At 39.7% G+C, this 18762-nt stretch overlaps 1 protein-coding gene across 2 annotated transcripts; it reads right to left on the bottom strand.

Moving 5' to 3' along the window:
- Positions 1–2517: 2517 nt before the first annotated feature.
- On the bottom strand, positions 2518–18265 carry LOC102310294 (solute carrier family 35 member F5). Of its 2 annotated transcripts, none has more exons than XM_005939820.3 (16): positions 18106–18265; positions 15309–15413; positions 14723–14893; positions 14301–14450; positions 13156–13218; positions 12985–13066; positions 11298–11488; positions 11104–11185; positions 10907–10994; positions 8749–8813; positions 8523–8627; positions 8269–8428; positions 8027–8117; positions 7604–7758; positions 6314–6414; positions 2518–4201 (listed from the first exon to the last, which is right to left on the bottom strand). In XM_005939820.3, exons 3-15 carry the CDS (start codon positions 14855–14857, stop codon positions 6333–6335), a joined length of 1449 nt encoding a protein of 482 aa, XP_005939882.1. In that variant the 5' UTR covers positions 14858–14893; positions 15309–15413; positions 18106–18265; the 3' UTR covers positions 2518–4201; positions 6314–6332. The 2 variants fall into 2 exon arrangements, with proteins under 2 accessions (XP_005939882.1, XP_005939883.1); XM_005939821.3 differs by lacking the exon at positions 18106–18265 and adding an exon at positions 17714–18097.
- Positions 18266–18762: the final 497 nt, after the last annotated feature.

Below are 18762 nucleotides of genomic sequence, written 5' to 3'. Positions count from 1 at the left end.
AACCCTAAAAGGATGACGCCTTGAAGTGATGAAGGCAGGTTGAAGAGGATTAGATAAAAGCTTTGAGGACCTTCTCGCTGTGATTGAGTATTGTCAGATACAGGCTGGCTCCCATAGACTCTTATTTTAAAATAGAGAAGCAAACATGTTATTATAGCTATGGAGGGTTTCTCCCTTCACATCTTCACATATGAAAATAATTCTGACCTATGTGTACACTCTATTTCTACACAGTGCTGTGCAAAAGTCCAATTTTTTTACAAGTTGCTTCCAAAGAACCAGAATTAATCATTTCTGAGAAGTGTGTGTTTGATAAGTTCCTTAACACTAATCTATGAGTCATTCAAGTGGAAAGAAAAGCTCCTAACTCGGGGATGAACCAGTGTTGTGTCAACAAATAAAAGGCAACCTGGCAAAGAACCAATTTAAAATAAACATATCATTTGTTCCCCCTTTTTTTTTTTCAAATCTACAAAAAACCCAAAAGATAAGTTTGAAAGACAAAAATTGTATTTTCTGCCAATGCAGTAAAAGCATACCAGGACAGAAAAACAGTGGAAAACTATCAGTCATGGATTGGGCTCCAAGTCCAGACCTCAACATTATTGAAGAAACCCGGAGAACTAGAAGACTAGTTAAAGGAATTAAAACAAAGTTTCCTAAACAGTTCAGACTGTGCTGAAGAATAAAAGGTGGTTATACCAAATATTGACTTTTAGTCTAGTTAGAACTCTACAAACTTTTTTTTTTTTAACCTTGTATGCAGTTTCCATCTTTCTCCACCAAAATATAAAACATTTACATTTGTAACAAAGTAACTTTTTCAGCTTTTCATAAATAACGAGGAAGGGAAAAAAAATCTACTTTAGCAGGCAATAGTCAAATTTAAAAAAAAAAACAACTTTTTTCTCCCCTCTGGGTTTGTTTTTCTTCGTTGCTTGTTTGGTAAATAATAAGAGGGGAAAACAATGTTTAACATGAAAAGTTCTGTTTTGTATTCATTGTAAACAGTTTGTTTTCAGTCTTCTTTTTTTCCTTTCTAAACTATATCCACAAATTCTCCATTAAAATATTTTGAAATAAAAAAACAAAACAAAACAAAAAAACAACTTTTAAACTTTTTTTCACTCGTAACGTCCAGCAGGGGGCGACTCCTCTGGCTGCAAAAATAAAGAAGTTGGGTTGTATGGACGTTTATGGGAAAGTAAACTCATCAGAAAAGTATATATTCACACTTACAGCTGTCATGCTTCGTACAGCATGATTCTTGTTTTGTAAATCTCACCCCAACCGGTCGCAGCAGATGGCCGCCCCTCCCTGAGCCTGGTTCTGCCGGAGGTTTCTTCCTGTTAAAAGGGAGTTTTTCCTTCCCACTGTCGCCAAAGTGCTTGCTCATAGGGGGTCATATGATTGTTGGGTTTTTCTCTGTATCTATGAAGCGCCTTGAGGCGACTTTTGTTGTGATTTGGCGCTATATAAATAAAATTGAATTGAATTGAATAAATCATGGACACATAAGAGTCAAAGATAACCCAGGGTCTGCTTTACCTTACCAGTGCAGTGTGTTGTTTACTTGTCAAAAAACAAAACAAAAAACAAAAACAAACCCCCCCCCCAAAAAAAACCAAGATGTCAGCAATGAAAATGTCACATCTGGTTAAAATTTACACAACTGAATAAATACACCCTCAAATGCAGATATTTAAAAGATATTTTTTAATAGTGCACCGAAGTATGAAAACAAGAGTTGCAAAATAAGACTATTCAAGAGCTTAGGTTGGTATAAGGTTAGCCTTCGTTTAGGTTGTATAACATCCTCAGCATCAAAGACACTTTAAAGACAAAGATAACGCTCAGACAGTAAAGACAAAACAAAGAACCTGAGAAAGAAAATCAGCACTCCACGAGCACCATGATAAGACAGAAATAATCAACGCTTTTCAGGAACCATCGACTCTCAGTGTTCAAACCTGAAGTCGTGGCTGAAAGATGGGACTGACTGATTGGCAAAAAACACAGAAAGTGCAATAATTTTTCTGTCACTTAAAGTGCTCAACTCGTTAATTCACCCTCACAGAACGGCTATTACCTCCTCCACTCGAAACGCTCAGAGACGAGTGCAGGAAAAAAAAAAAAAACAACACCATGAAGATGCACATATTTAAAAGGATGAGGGGAACAACATCAGCAGCTCAATTCCATCGGTAGTGCTGACATGACCAACACTGAGGCTGATGACAGAACAACAAGGCTCCTTCTTGTCACATAAAATCACAAGCACAGTAAATATTTTTTCTTCACTTAAGATGTAAAATAAAATCACACACAGTCCAGTTCAGGTGGTGAAATATCAGCGAGTTTTGGCTGGAGAGCGAAAGCTTCCTGTGGCGGCAGTCGTTCCAGAAGACACGGATATAAAATATGAATCTTTAGTGGTCATTTGTAGGTCAAAAATAAAACAGTTCCATGTACATGTTTCACTGTGTACACTATTTACAAACCTTTTTAACAAAGGAAACTGCAGACAACTGTTTTTATTGCACGAAGGCGATCACAAAGTTCGGTGACTCCAGTCTGGTTTGATTTCGGTTGATCTCCCCTTCAAGGTAGTTTCCTCAGGAAACACTGGACCTGTTCTAACACAACTATAAGCCAAGAACACTCCTTTAGTATCCAGCTCTGACTGCGTACTTTCACTTCTGTGTATCCATTAGTGTGCCTGTTTGTTCCAGGGTGCCAAACCTGGCCAGTGGGCAGTGGCACTGCGAGAGAAGATTGTGCTCTTAAACGACCTGAGTGTCACTGTGAACACCCCAACTTTAAAAACAAAAAACTAAATAACCTGACAGACGAACTTAAAGTGATGAGAGAAAGAGTAAAGGCAAACGTGCCAAATGCTGCTGTTCTTTCATTGTCCACTGGAGCCCCTGGACGCAACCTCCAAACCTTTCTTGTGCTGTTTGAGGCTTCTGGAGCATTTTAATGCAGTTACCTCATTAATTATAAGGCTTTCTGAGAGTTGCAGTCGGTCCAAGAAGTTAATGCATCAGTTGAGTGAAGTTCTAGTATAACCGAAAAAGCTTTGGCTATCGATTCCTCCTGTTTTCCCGCAGCGTGTTTCAGAAGACTGATAAGTTCCTGTTCCGTACTGCTCAAAGTCACTGCAAGCTGATGAGGAGGGCAGGAAGTCAGACACAGGAACAGCTTAAATTTAAAAATAAAAGATTATGGAGTCGTTAAACGCTCCCAGTGTGACTTGAAGCCGTGCAAAGGACGGAAGAAAACAGTGTCACGGACACGTATCCGACAGATTCCTCGGGTAAGGCTTCAAAATGGGTGACATCACCGTGGCTACGTTGATGAATTCCTTGTGTGCAACCCTGTAGATGCAACTCTGTGCCCTACCTGGGACGATGTGATCTAACAACCGTGTAAACTGTCCCAAAATCAAATGCAAACAATCAAAACAGGAGGAACGTCCAAGGAGTCGGGGTGCTGGAAGAGGTCCAGAGTTTCACTCAGAGACAACCTTAAAGGGGAGATGAGCTCAATCCAAACTTGACGTGGGTTTTTATTTTTAGGAGCAGAACTTTTTTTGAAGGCTTTCTATCCCATTTGGAGCTCGTGTTTAGAATCCAGCACTGAGGAAACAAGACGTGGTGCTGTTCTGTTCGGCTGTAGTGTTGTCTGTCTAGTGTTTATAAAGTGGAGACACAGAGGTCGCTCTGACTACCCGAGCCGCCCCCGCTGGGTACCAGGAGCTCGTCCGTGTCCAGCGTTTCCAGTTCTGCCAGATCTCTGGTCGTGAAAACAACTCAACAACAGTTATGCGTCACAGGAACCATTTGGAAATAATAACAACACTTTGTGTCCAATAGATTGTCATTTCTTAGGATCCTTCAGTAGACCAAAAGGAAGTCTTCTCCCATATTAACGGTTTAATTTGGCAATATCACTGATAATGAAGTCCTGCATCTTGAGTGACGTACCGTTTCTTTCTTTTAGACACAGAAAATAAGCAAAAATGAGGAAATCTTTAGTCTGTAGTGTTGGATGGAAGCGTGATGATAAAACCGAGCTTCCAGAACTAAATCTGAACACTGTAGAAAATAAATAAGATGTAATGGGAGGCACTGGGGGTACGTTCAATGTCTCTGAAAGCTTCCCGATTGTCAGCTCAGCCAGATCCACGATGGCCGCCCTGCAAGAGAGAAGAAAAAAACATTGTCAGAGACAAAAACTGTGCGCTTACAGAAACTCAACATAACAAAAACCTCCTATTTTAATAGGAAACGCTTTCACTGCCAGGCTTCAAGAAAACAAAACACAAGACAAAAAGAAGCCGTTTTATACCAGCAGTGATCACACTTCAGCCTGCTGAAGCAACACTGATTAAACACGCCTTGAAGGTCATCAGTTACAGTAGTTTACCTGAAATATCCCACCTGCACAGGTTGTAAGACCCCTTTAAATTTGTGGATCAACACTGTGTGTCCTCTTATATCATTTGAATATTTTTCATATTTTTTCCTTATTATCATACTTGCATTGAATAAATTATCCAAGTAAGTAAAATATAAAACACTTTGCCCGTGTTGTTGGAAGGTGGCGTTGTCTGAGAATACAAGAGTTTGTGGCACTGTTACATGATGAGCTGATACTTGATCTGTAATGAAATAGTAAGATCAGCATTTATTATTGGCTGACAGTCCTGTTAGAAACTGCACGCTGAGGTAAGATCCCCTCAGCTCTGCTGCGAAATCGAATCATAGCTCCACTAAAGCAATGACCAGAGACAAGTGACTTCTATCTAAAATATTTAGGCTGGACGTCGGACAGATGTTCAAGGCAAATGGCTAACTCTGGTAAATATTATCGGCTTGTTTAGGGAACAAACCTGTCACAGGATTTTGCATTAAAGTGGAAGTTTTTTTTAGGCTGCCAAGCTCAAAGCAAAGTGTGGACATATTATAATGTGTTTTTGAGGATGAGACGTGAAATGAAATAACATCTATTCCTTATGGTTTCCTTTTCTTTTATTCCCTTTGCCTTCAAACTACACTGAGGACAGAAAAAAAAATGTGGAAAACCGAAACAATGAGCTAAAAAGAGACTAAAAATCCAATACGTTTCTATTTGGATTTCTCATTGTCGGTTTTCACACTGCAGAGGAAATTTAGGTTAGAAGTAACTATGAAGGACCAAAACTGCCAAAATCCAAACTAAATAAATGTCTGAAAAGAACAATAATACACCAGTAAATCCTCCAAAACTATCTTTATCAAAATCATTTATGACACAGATTATTTTAATTCCCCTATTTATGTAATTTCCAACACATTAATTAATACTAGGGTTTCTTCTTCTAAAAAGAAATCCTACCTTCCAGTACCATTTTCAGATTATTGTTATACATTTTTGCCTTAGTTTGTTCCTTACTTTTATTGGCAATAAATAAGATAAAATACAAAATTAACTTAAACACTTAAATCTAAGAGAAATGCCAGGAACAAATTGTTCTATTAAATGGGGAAAATAGTGAAGTTTAGGACAAAACATGCAAAATATGTTTATTAATCTGTCACAACTGAATTGAATTTTAAATTTAATTGAATTTGGTCTCTTTAATACAATATTAATACTGCTGGTGAATTATATTTTATGCAATTTTGTGGCAATACATAATTAATAATAATTGTGGCCGTAAGTTATATTAAGAATTCTAAATGTTAAAAGAAATAAGAAAATTAAATTCATATTTTAATTAAATAGCCAAAGAAAACATGAAATTAAATTAAAGAACATTAAATAAATATAGGAGACAAACATAATTTTCAAAAGCAATTATGTTTTTAATCAAATTACTTTAAGGTTGTTTTTTTTTTTGACCACTTTAGGGGCAAGACAAAATAAAATTAGTTTACTTGCTTTAATTAAAAAGCAAATAAGGATGAATAAGATCAAGGGAAAAATAATACAAAAATATATACTACATGTACAAAATAGAAAATTAAATAGGTAATTGTATATTAAGAGTATTTATTTGTAACATTTGCGCTGATTTAATGGAATATTTATTTTGCTATTGCTGAATGAGCGAGTCTCTTATTTGTTTTTGTTTATTCACATTTTAATTTGGACAGTTTCGGTCCTCCGTATCCTGCAGCACCATCAGTCAGTCAGAGTACACAAATGACTACTTTTGATTTGTTATTCTTTCAGTCTAAGATTGAATCTAGCAGCCTTTCACAAACACAAATACAGACGTAAACAGCGCACAAACCAAGACCAGAAAAGGTCGAGTGGGATTTACATTTTGTTTGACTGCCGGATCACGAGCAGAAGCTTCCTTCGCCGGGGGAGACGGTGTGGAGGGGAATAAGGCTTTCACACTGCTCGCTGTCATCTGGCAGCCTGCGGATGGAGAAAACAGGATGTCAATCATCATCACAGTCGTCATCCTGACAACCATCATTATTATTATAATCACCGCTAACCAAAAAGCAGAAGAGCGCTGTGCAGAGAGGTTAGTCAGTGAAGCATGTACAGCTGATTACAGACTTAACTTAGCAAGACTGCAAGCCACAAATGGACTGCATTATCCAAAGTGTGTGTCAGAGTGAAGGTCAATCCATTTTTAATAGGTCACACACCACAGACGCACAACAACAACTCACTTTCTTTTCACAAACTTAAAAGCTTTGACTTCTTAAAAACACCAGGCGTGTGATGACTCACTTCCTGCACAGGCTTCAGAGTACATTAGCTTTGCCTGCTCTCAGGTGTGTGCACAGCTACAACTTCCATCTGCCTTTTACAAACACACAAGCCATTAAGCAGCTTTTTGCAGCTGCATCACAAATGACACAGCCGCTACATTTGGAGCCTCACTGTACACAAATAAAAGTGGATAATACAGACAATTTGTGCCCATAAAGTCCAAAAAGACTCATTTGTTTCAAATGATGTGCTCTATTTTTGCTTTGTTTTTTTCATTTCACTGATGTTCATTTGCTTAAATAAGAGTTTGAACAAACGCGGTATTGAGAAATTAAAATGCATTTGGCTCTAGTCAAAGTGTAATTACATTTATGGTTATTCATCCCAAAAAAAAAAAGCAAAATTCTGCTCAAATTTACTTATTTTCCCAATATTCCACCAGGCTGTAAGTTTTTTGTTTTATATATTTTGGTCATTCTTACAATCACCAAACAATTACACTCACTGCCTATCAAGTTATCAAGCATGTGGTTGCACTAACTTGTCACATCTCAAAGCACTAAGATGACGACGGAGAAAAGGCTCCTGTCAAGCTGGGTGGGCACGTCCATCTTTTACGTACAGTCTGTGTTCCGGAGCCAACCTTATAAGAGGAGTTTCAGTTTTCTACACTTCCTGACTTGGTTTTCCAGCCCCAGAGCATAACTCCTAATCCTAATTTAGCTGTTATCATATCTGAGATTATTGTCACAATCCATGAACAGAGTTGCTGCTGATAGGAACGGCTTTCAGCAGCATTTCCTCTTTTCATGCACCGTGGCTCACCAATGGAGGCTTTAAAAGAAGAAAAACCCTCTGATGATAAATGTTTATAGTCTCGTACCTCTGAATGCGATGCTTCCTGCAGATGAAGGCGTAAACCCTCCTCAGCCCCACCAGCACTGGGTCCCAGTTGTTGTAGTGACATAAAAGTGTGGCGATGAAGAAGGAGAGGAAGACAGGGACCGCTCCGGCAAAAAACAACCACGAGAAACGCACCTGTCGACACACACACATATGAGGGGAAACTAATTTAACACAATCCGTGCCATTAAAAGGTGTGGTGTGGGGTGTTTTCCATGCATTAAACATTTTATTCTGTGATTAAAGGACCCTTATAAGAATGAATCACAAAGAGTTAGTTAAAATAGATAAAAGTACTTTAAGTAAACCCATTCGGAATCATTTAGATACAATTTTGACAGTTTTCTTGCTGATTTCACACAAAACCAACAAAATTACGTACAATTTTATCTCAAACTCTCACCTTCTGCATGCAAATGTCGGCCATAATGGAGAGTGGGATGGTGAGGCTCAATGCCAGAGTCCCAATTAGAGAAGATGTGAGGAAACAGCCCCTGAGGACACAAAGACTCGTCACTAAAAATCACCACTTCTCTGAAAGCTATACATTATTCAAACACAACTCCTCGTGGCCTTCATGGTAGTGTGAACGTTGATGATTTGGTGTCACTATTGTGACCTGATAGAAAATGTAACCCAGCTCACCAGAGCCAGAGGAACTCGGACAGAACGGTGCCGATGAGGCCGTTTATGAGGATGTACGTCCACACGAGTTGGCTGGGGAGCTCAAAGGCCTCGAAGCCGGTGTAGTGGAGCAGGAGGAAGCCAGGCCACAGCAGCAGCAGGTTGAACAGACCCACAAACCCTGAGAGACGCACAGCACACCCCAATTTAGACAACTTCATGGAGTGAGACTACAGAGGTGACCGCTGAGCCTTTAAAACAAACACTTCTCCTACCAAAGAACATTGGGATGTCGAGCTTATCCTCCCGATCCACTCGCCGCTTGATCATTACGATATAGACGGCATAGAGCATCGCCCCAGCCAGTGACCACAGGGAACCTTCATAGAAATATAAATCATTACATTAGATGTGGGGTTTTTGTATTACACCAACAGACTAGGAACAAGGTGATGCCTGTACGAGGCCTCTGTGATAAAGAAAAAGTTGGAAATCACTGACCGATGACTCCTTTCCCATCCGAGATGTCCATGCTGGAGAGACTCACGAGGGCAACGCCTCCCATGCTAAACAAGAGAAGCACTGAATTAATCTCACAATTAAAAACGAACATGTTAAAAATAGGAAACGCAGAGAGAGAAAATATAACACAGCTACAATGCTCAGATTTTCTGAAAAACACAAAACTGCAGAAAGAAATGAATAATGTGATGATTTTCTTAATCAGGTGCAGCACAGGGTTTAATCAGCAGTAGGATCAAACAGTCAGTCTCTCTGAAGGAAAACAATCTGCCTCTAACCGAGCGGAAACAAAGATGGTTGAGAAAGAGAGAAAAAAAAAAAAAAAAAAAAAAATCACACTATGAAATAAAACCAGTGAATCTGAGAGCACAGCCAGTGAAGAGTGTAAAAAAATCTGCTATTTTCAACAACAACCCATTATTATCGAGTATCATGCAAAAGTCTCGAACCACCCTTCATTTTTTATTTTACTTCCAAGAAGCCAGATGGTTTTCAGCATCAGTTCTCCAGCTGTCTGAAGGTCTTTCAAAGCATTTCCTTCGACATTGACTTCCTTTTCGCTCACGTTCACTCCAGTGCTTGTACCTGACCATTCTATGTCTAATCAATGTCTATTAACCTGTTTTAGGTCAAACCTTTAGGTCTAATTAATGCAACTCTTGAACCAGTTGCACACTCAAAAATTCCAACAGTTTCTGAAAGTGTCAACTCTGTGCTTTTTCAGCGATATATACGGTAATCCCAGGCAGGGCAGCACATCCAAATCACGGCAAATAACAGTAAAAAGCAAAAACTTTTTTTTTTTTTTTTAACTACTGTAAAAATATCTGTTTTCTGTAGAGCTCAGTCAGTCTTTGAAGGTTCCGATTTTACGGTAGTTACAGAACTTGGAAGAAAACCACGGCAAAACGCCTGTCTGACGTCAGAGACAGGTTAGGCTTCAGAGGGTTAAAAAGTTCCACAAAAGAATACTAAATACCAAGTTCTTGTTCAATCTGCCAGTTTATGTGTCTGTGTTGCTAAACTAGCATCCTCTGAATGAAGTGTGTTGAGCAGGTTGTTCGATGCTAGAAATGAAAAAACAGAACTTTTTGGATAAATAAATGCAGCCTGAATAAAAAAAAAAAAAAAAAAAAAAAAAAAAAAATCAGCTCTGACTGCATTTTATTTTTTTTTGAAAGTGAAAACGAGTAAATTTTATTCATTTTACTTCAGAGGCCAAACTTTAAAAAATAAAATGAAAAAATAATTTGAAGCAGAGCTTGAAGATTTCCATGAATCCAGTAGAGCTGGATGGAAAAGGTGCAGCCGGAAGACCAGATTATGAAATCTATGTGTTTTGGTTTGTGCAAAACACAAACAAGCTAAGAAAAGAAGAGCTACATCTCCTCCAGCAGAGATGACAGCTTATGACTTTTATTTGTTTTGAATCAGCTGCTTAGGAATATGAAGTTAACAATACCCAATAAGAAAGGAGCTGGATTTATGATCTGAAATACTCCTGAATGAACTAGACCCGGTGGTTTCAAACATACGGTCCGAGAGCCACAAACAGCCCACCAAATGGGCCATTCGGCCAAATGTAAAAGGAAGGTGGTTTTTAACTGTATTTTTATCAGTTTTACAGCCTTCTTATTGACAAAGTAACTTTGTAATAGATAGAGGACAGAAACTGAGGTGTTTTTTAATTAAATAAGAGGTCCTCCGTAAATTTCTAAATACATTTTTATTTCTGTGAATTAAAGGGTAAAGAAATCTGGGTAGTGAGCTGTGAGGCCCTTTTCTGTAACGTTATTCATTAATTTCTTTATGTTTAAGCCCAAAAAGCCACAGTGGCAGCCAGCATTTCTTTCCAGTGAATAAAGAGGAGACCCTTTTGTATGCTGTATCCTGTTCTGAGCAGCCACCTGCCCCACATGGAGATATCACCCTTTAAAATGTACCCAAAAATGGCATAACCCTTTGAAATTACACTTTCTGAATTTTCTTCTCAGTGAATATATCAGATTTCCAAATTCCGAGTTACTTCCACTTTTTATTTTTTAAGTCAGCTGACCCTTAGGGAGTCTGGTAGGGAGTGTTCTTGGATTTGACTCCCACAATGCTTTTTCTCACCCTCCGCGTGATCCGGCCTTACCTCAGAGCCACGGCTAAGAGCTTGGAAAGGGTGAAGCGGTCGCTGCTGTTGCTGGGAAATATGGCTGCCAAGATGAGTGTAAACAGACCTGAAGAGGAAAAGGAGACATTCAGAAACGATTTAATGCAATGATCCATCATCTTTGAGATGTTAGTGCTGTAATGTACACGGGGAGAGAGAGAGAGCGATGGAGTTACCTGAGGTGGAAGATAAAATGTTGACGATTGCGACCTGCGTGTCGGACAGAGCTTCCTGGTAGGACAGGTTAGCCAGGAACCACTGTGAGACAAACAAAAACGATGAGGCCTGTGATAAAACACTGTTTAATTTGCCTCATAAATCCAGCTCTGATAGAGAGTCGGGAACTCCAACTCCTCTCACTGCTGCTCACCACAAAACAGAAGAAGAAGCTGATTTTGGCCACGTCAGTGATGGTCAGCTTGCCCACGGTGCGCAGCATGGCCTCGTGGTCCTTGGCAGCGGGGTAGGACATGCGCGACAGCTTGGCCTCCAGGGCCTGAGTGGAGGGCAGCTGGCGCACCTCCATGATGTTACTGAAACGCACCCGCTGCTTTTTGGATGCTGGGAATAAAGAGACAAGACGTAACTTTAAAGGCTTTAATGTTTACTGCTGGACACACCTAGTTAGGCTCTAAAGCTGCCTCCATCAAAAGCAGTTACCCTCTTGGTGCAGCAATACGTATAATACTGTGTCTTCTCCACACTTTGACCCTACGATCTATCTGCTGTAGGCAGAATCTGGACTCATCACTGAACATGTTCAGGTTCTAATGCACATGTTACAGACATCACCGCAAATGGGCTTAATGGTGAAGGGCAATCCTGGCTGCCTTATGAGACCAGAGCCTGGCTGTGTGCAGTCTGACCTGGCTTGTCTGGGTAGAGAGTCATCGGCCATATCGTCCTGCAGACCTTGACTGCAAACATGTAAAAGACTGCCCTTGGTTCCTACGTGCTGACAGAATGAGGAAACGGTCTTCTTGTGTTGTCTGACTGGAACGCCAACTTTGCAACCCATCTCTCTCAATTTGGAGAAGATACTGGTGCTCACTCCAAATAATGCTGTAACTTGGTTTTGTGGAAAACCAGCATGAAGTTGTCCTATAGCATTGGCCATGTCCAGATCAGTAAAAGGTTCTGCTAATCAGGAGCCAATCAGGCAGCTGTGGAGTACCAGTAGCTTTAAAAAAGTGACTGGCAGAATAAGCCATTTGTTATTGGCGGAGAACTTGTTTGTTTTTTTTTCCACGGGCACAACCCACATACTTAACTCTGCTGCTCAATCCACAATGCTTTTCCTTATGAATGTGGCAGAGAAATAAACAGGCTTTCCAACAGTATGAGATTCATTACCAAGAAACATTGTTACAAGAAAGAAAGAAACAAACCGCCTTACTTTTTATGCTAATTTTATGTATGAGGTTTTTTTCTTTTCAAAGTTTGACAAAATTTGTCTCATTCAATGTGTAACATGGTGTTTGAGTTTATTTCCAAAACAATCCTGTCATCTTTTTGGCATTTAATCATTCGAGGTTCGTTAATATTTATTTTTAATCACCCTGGATTCCCTCTGGATTCTTCAAAATTATCTCCTCACACGTCGCTCTGAGCGCTTCCCAGAATGTTTTAATTTCATAAAAAACATCACTTCCACCTTCAGGTGCCACAAACATAAACACAGGAAACGAAATCTCAGCAGAAACACCAAAAAAAACCCATCACCGTTTACCTTGTCACAGCTTCCCATCACAGCAGTTAAGACACATGATTGCTTTTTATGCTCGTCTTCATTTGTTTGTGAAGGCGGGCATAAAAAAATAAAAATAAAAAAAATCATTGTTTCTTAACTGCTCTATCAAACAGACAATTTGAGCATAATTTAGTTTTGTTAGTCACTGAAAGCAAAGGTCTGAGGGACACAACGTTTTCTTATATTTGCACAGCTCAGCACTGCCCTCTGTTGGTCAGAAGTTTCAACTCCTAATCAGTCACGTCTGGGTGAAAGCTTCAGAAGCAGGGATGCATTTTTAATGAATGACACAAACATCAGTACTCACAGGATTCACAGTCTCCCATTAAACAGCTCGAGTGCTCGGTGGGGACGTCCTGGAACTTCACAGGTACGTACAGAGGCTCACTCTGCAAAGGTGTGACAGAAAGCCAGCTTAGGTACAGGTGCAGGATGATTTACTCGTGTGCAGTACACCTGCAGTAATTAAACTACGTACCAGACAATTGTTCACAGTGGAGTCAGTGGTGCAGGGTGTGAAGTAGGCTTCGGCATCAGCAAACTGCAGAAAGGTGCAAATCAAACATCAAAGAAGTCAAAAGCAGAAGATGTCAGACTGATCTTCAGCTTCGTAACAGAAAATTATATCATTCTATAACTTTTAGTTAATTATCGCCATTTTTGTTCATGAACACAAAGAATGACAAACATAAATGGAGATAAAGTTAGAGCATAGAGCATTTGGCAGGTTTGCAGTGGACAGTGGATATAATGGACAAAAGAGCTGAAACAAGGACAACCACAGAGAAGATTCATGGATGTGATGGAGGAGGACATGCAGAGGGTTGGCGTGTCAGAGGAGGATCTGAGGGATAGAGTGAAATGGAGGCTGAAGGTTTACTGTGATGAGCCCACAAGTGAGCAGACGCAGGGGGTCTGCCTGTATTTTCTGATCTTTTCCTTTGTGAAATACTAAACTTTTTGTGCTGCTTTCTGAGGTAAACATGAAAGAAAAATACTGGCGACATCCAATGCTACGCCTCAGCTCACCTCACAAGATTTTCAAAAAAAACTGACCTCTGACCCTGACCTCGAGGTTGAAGTCACTGAGAATTGTCTGAGATTTGTAGTAGAAGCACCTGTGGTATCAATTTGAAACTCCTACGTAACCACCTTCTCGAGTTATTGCATCAACAAATTTGGGTGTCTCCCTGGAAGAGTTTAAAGCTCTTATAAAGACTTGTGTTGATGTTCCTAAGCCTTTATTTTGCCTCCTGTCTGTTTGCGTTGTCTGACACAGTCATATGAGCTTGCCAAGCAGGTCTCAGTTTGCAGAGAGATTTAAATCTAAAAGGGCTTCCTGGTCAAATAAAGTTAAAAACAAGTACAATTCTGTTTTTTTAACCCCTACTCTACAAACATACAGGTGGAACTCACCCCCTGAACAAACATGTTCAAAGGGTCAGTTCCCCCTGAGCAGAATGTTTGCCTCACTGACTCGTGTTACGATGAAGAGCAGCGAGCACAGCAACATTTACACCGATGAGTTTTAACAAGAAAAGAGCTCGACAGACACCTGTCACCATTAGAAAAGTAAAAGCATGAAAAACAGCCCTTAAATGTGCGCTGAAAGTGTCCACTTACGAAGGCGGACCGGCGGCGTTTCAGGGTGCCCGTGCACTGCTGCCTCCATGGCCGCCACAGCAGGAAGCCCAGCAGGTACAGCACGAACATGGACGTCTTGGCGAAGGTGCTGAAGAAGGGCTTGTTATAGTCCTGTCGCTTGAAAATGTACTGCAGAAGGAGTTGTTTCATAAACTTAATTTCAAAGGTTGAAACTCACAATTTAAAAATATTTAACTGCAGTTTTTCCTCATGAGATGTGAAGGAAGAGCATCACAGTCAGGTAAAGTTACTCCAGCACCATCTGGTGTATCTGCGCCTCGTTTTAAAGCGGGCCTATTCTGCTTTTTTCTGCTTTCTGGGTCACATTAAACATGGTCACAGTTTTATTAAGCCTTTTCAGTGTTTGGCTCCAACATCACAGGCATGGAGATCAGACTTACCGAGGTCAGCTCGGAGGAGGCGACCCAGATAACATCCACCAGCAGGAGTATCACCACCCCCAGAGCCATCCGTCTCCGCTGGGCTGCAGAGCTACCCTGAGAGCTCATCCGGTTCATGATAAACACCCACTCCATCGGGACGGTGAGAGGAGAAATTCAGAAACTGCCTCGCTGATGACGACATCACAAGACAGACAGAAGACTGTGAGCTCCGAGGTTGACCAACTATAAACTTCCCAACTATTTACCTTAGATTTTTTTTCTACTTTAAAGCTGATGAACCTGTTCTAAACCTGTTTAAAAAGCTGCCGTTCAACATTTTAATCACTAAAAACATCTAAAAAGTTATGAAACCACACAAAGAGAGACTGCAGTCTAACATATCAACCAAAACCTCAATTTTGAATGTGGCTAATCTAGTGTGGAGTCTTTTAATCTGGAAGTGGAAGTTAGACAGACAATGCAAGGCATAAACAAACCTTCAGAAAACTTTTGTCCAAACAATAAGTGTGTTAGTGTCTGTAAGTTTGCCTGCAGCCAAATGTTTAACGGAGTAAGGTTATCTTTTTACCACTTCAACACCCACCTGGTCGCTGCCAATAAGTAAACTGTGAATTTTAGCCAGTCTCTTTGAAGGTCAACTCAGATTCTTTGTTTCAGCCAGTTTAAGTTGAGACTCGCAGTTAAACACCTGCAAAAAAAAACAAACAAAAAAAAACAAATTAGAAGCCAGGAGAGTTACTCCACTGTGCTGAAAAACTTTGTGTGCGTGAAAAAACAACAAATGTCCATGATAACATATTTATCTCTATCCCCTATATTTGAGGACCTCTGTTTCCTTAATGATGAGTTTGACAAGTCAGTTTATTTCAATAAAGATGAGGTTTGATGACCATTAGAATAGTTTGTGTAGCTGCACAGGCAGAGACCAGCCTCACTAACTTTTGATTCAAACCCAGTTATTTTGTTATATAAGCAAGTCTGAAATATGACACAAACCAATCAGTTCAGAAAAGATTTTCGAGGGTTGCTTCTAGTCAACTTTCAAAAGGTAAAGAGTTAAACGCTGCACAGAGAGCAGACCATGGATCTGTATGAAGAAAAGGAAAATATAAACCTGAGGCTACAGTCCCACAAACTCTGACACAAATCCTCTTCCTGATGAGGACGTGAGCATCTGTTAACCAGCCCAAAGAACACCTCATAGAAAAATGCTGCGATGGAAATAAAGGCTGCATATCTGAATGCTCATCGCTGCCTCTGTTAACTGCTGAACGATGAGCTTTGGGTGTTTGTGAGGGGTCTGCAGACACTGAGCTTTAACAATTCACTACTGTCTTCATGCTAACATGCTTATCATGCACTTTACAGTAATCATGTCAAAATTAAAATGCTTAACTCTTCTCTAATATTTTACAAATTTAAAGAATTTGAAATATCATTATTCTTAGTTTATATTATTTACTTATTGTTCCATATGTGGGTTACTGAGTGGTGGTGTGGGGAAATAAATCATACGACAGACAAATACCAGTCGACTACCCACTTTTAAAATGAGGGATAACAAATGCAAATTAAGAGAAAATAAAATTTTTGAAAAATATGAAATGTCGCGGTGTACCCGTTAAACTTTGGAGTTAAACCACGGATGCATTGTCCAGCAGACTGTAACTTAAATACTAAGAGTTCACCTACAGCTCTATGTGACATGAAAGCTTTATTACTTCTTTTTTTTGTTGTTGTGAGTGTGTTTTAGTCTGAGGTTAGAGATGTAGTTGATCTAATTTTACTTATTTGTTGTCTCTGAAACTCTCTTTTTAACCTACTGTGTAACCTGAGGTGCACCTTCTTAGAAACGTAACTACACGTCAGGTCAAAGCAGTACACAACTACTGTTATTGGCCTGTTCAGTGCCACTGATTACTCTTGTGCATTTCCAGCCACTTAACAATTATTGTCTCAATATAAGGACTAATAATCATAGCATCAATATAAGGACTCGCAAATCTCAGCAAATTCCTGGAGGGAGACTGCTCAATATACTGGACGCAATCAGGGAATGTTCAAAGACTTGGAAAAACAAACAAAAGCATTTTGTTTGTTTCGATTGACCGGAGGACATGTACAACACCAGGACACACAAGGTAATTAACACGTAATCCACTGATACAAGCACAAATGCCAACAATGACATTGGCCAATTACATGTTACATCATAGGTGCTACAAACACTCCCTGCAGATATCTAACTCAAGCCTTACCAGTAACACTTGTGATCCAACTACTAATTTTGACCTCACAAATGTATTTTCTTTCACATGTCGTATTTTATTTTACTGAGCAACTCTACTTTGATTAACCTGAAGTGATCAAATTGATGGCAACTTGACTTAAGTTTCTGAAGACACTTTAAGTCTCATCTGAGAGGCAACTTAAGTTCAGAAAGCTGAGAGGAAGGCCTGTGCATTTACCCACTAGAGGGGCTGTTACCTTGGAGGACGTTGTTGACCCATCCTGACTTTATGAGACTCATTAAGGTCGCACTAGACAAGTTGTGAATGGAGAATCTCTTGCTTTAAAAGGTGGCTGGTGGACAGGCCACCAACGCTACTCTGTGATGGTCTCCTTCACTGAACAGATAGACTTAAGATGACTGAGAACCTACACAGACTTTGTTTAATATACTACCTGTTGTGTACCATATGTGAATTTCACCACATATATGGTCAATAAAATCCACACTGTGCTGAAATGAAGCGAACCATATGTTATAACAGGGCTTTTTACTACCATCGAAACACCAAACGGAGGGATAGATTTCGGTAAAATGGTGCTCATGGCTCCATTTTCAGACAGTAGGAGACTATGTGTAAATAAACTTTGTTCTGCTTGTTTTTCAACTGTCAGTGGGCATGCCCCGAACTTTAAAAACACACCTCAGAAAACTTTTAAACGATTACTAATGAAAGACATGCATACACCTTCACTTACCTGAGCTTTAATTCCAGCTATCTGCCAGCTAGCTACGCGTAGTACATCCAGAGAGCGTTGGCAGTAACTCTTAAAGGTACGAACAGGTAAGCTGCTGGAAACACGACCTCCTCAAAGCTAGCCACTCACGGCTTTTAAGCTAGCTAATTTATTACCTGTTAAATTCTGACAGTCTGGAGGTCGACAGGTGTCCCGACGCTTTACTTTATAACTTATCTGGACATCTACTCCAGTTCATTGCCCACAGCTCAGGCTGAAGTCCACTTATTCAGTGTACCGCCGTCGCAGGTGTGCTGCGTTTAGCTGCTTGTTTACCTATTAGCATTCTAAGCGCTAACTGGCTTGATTGAAAAAATAAAAAAGAAACAATAGTAAAATAAGATTTTTTTTACCCGAATGTGAGAGTTTAGTTTGCGCCATTATTTAAGCATCATCCCATACGCTCCGGAAATCCTGACAAAAATCACAGCTTTGACCGATAAAAAGTGTCACCAGCCCAGCGGTTGTAAACATTAGCTCAGCCTCCTGTCAGGTGACATCACTTAACGGTGCAAGGAATTCTGGGGTATGAAGTCTTAAGGGGGAAAATGTTTGTTTTTTCATACGGTATTTATAAAGTCTCATTTTCTTGGTTATTTGTTATAGCTGGGTGTTTTCACCTTTGAAAATGTCTTTTTGGAAATTAAATTGAGCAAATTAATTCAATTTTACCTCGGGCTGTGGAGAAAACATCATTTACAAACACAAATAAAAATAGGAGCTTCAAAGAGGTGGTGCTCTGTAGTCTCTACTGCTCAGCCACAGGCGAGAAACCATTTGTGTCATTGCACTATACAAATACAATCATTATGCATACTTCTTACTAATTTATACATACAACTATATTATACTTAATATTTTGTTATTTATATTGAATTACACTGTAAATATTTTTTGTTCATTGTTTCTGTATAAATTGCTCTGATGTGTTCTCATTCTTGTTGGCTTTTAATTCCGTTTCACCTCATCTGTGTAAATTTGTCGTAAATGTGACGAAAATGAAAATCCTT

The sequence above is a fragment of the Haplochromis burtoni genome, unplaced genomic scaffold, assembly GCF_018398535.1.
Source record: "Haplochromis burtoni strain Fernald_Lab_line unplaced genomic scaffold, NCSU_Asbu1 Contig_20, whole genome shotgun sequence".
Classification (NCBI taxonomy): Eukaryota; Metazoa; Chordata; class Actinopteri; order Cichliformes; family Cichlidae; genus Haplochromis; species Haplochromis burtoni.
The sequence above is the reverse complement of the archived record's forward strand: the minus strand, read 5'-3'. Positions and strand labels throughout refer to the sequence as shown.

Coding starts and splice junctions, on each gene's coding strand:
- LOC102310294 (XM_005939820.3), bottom strand. CDS start 14,857: ATGGAGTGGGTGTTTATCATGAACCGGATGAGCTCTCAGGGTAGCTCT. Junction 10,995..11,103: donor CATTTTATCTTCCACCTCAG/GTAACTCCATCG, acceptor TTTCCTCTTCAG/GTCTGTTTACACTCATCTTG. Junction 7,759..8,026: donor CCGACATTTGCATGCAGAAG/GTGAGAGTTTGA, acceptor GTGTGTCGACAG/GTGCGTTTCTCGTGGTTGTT.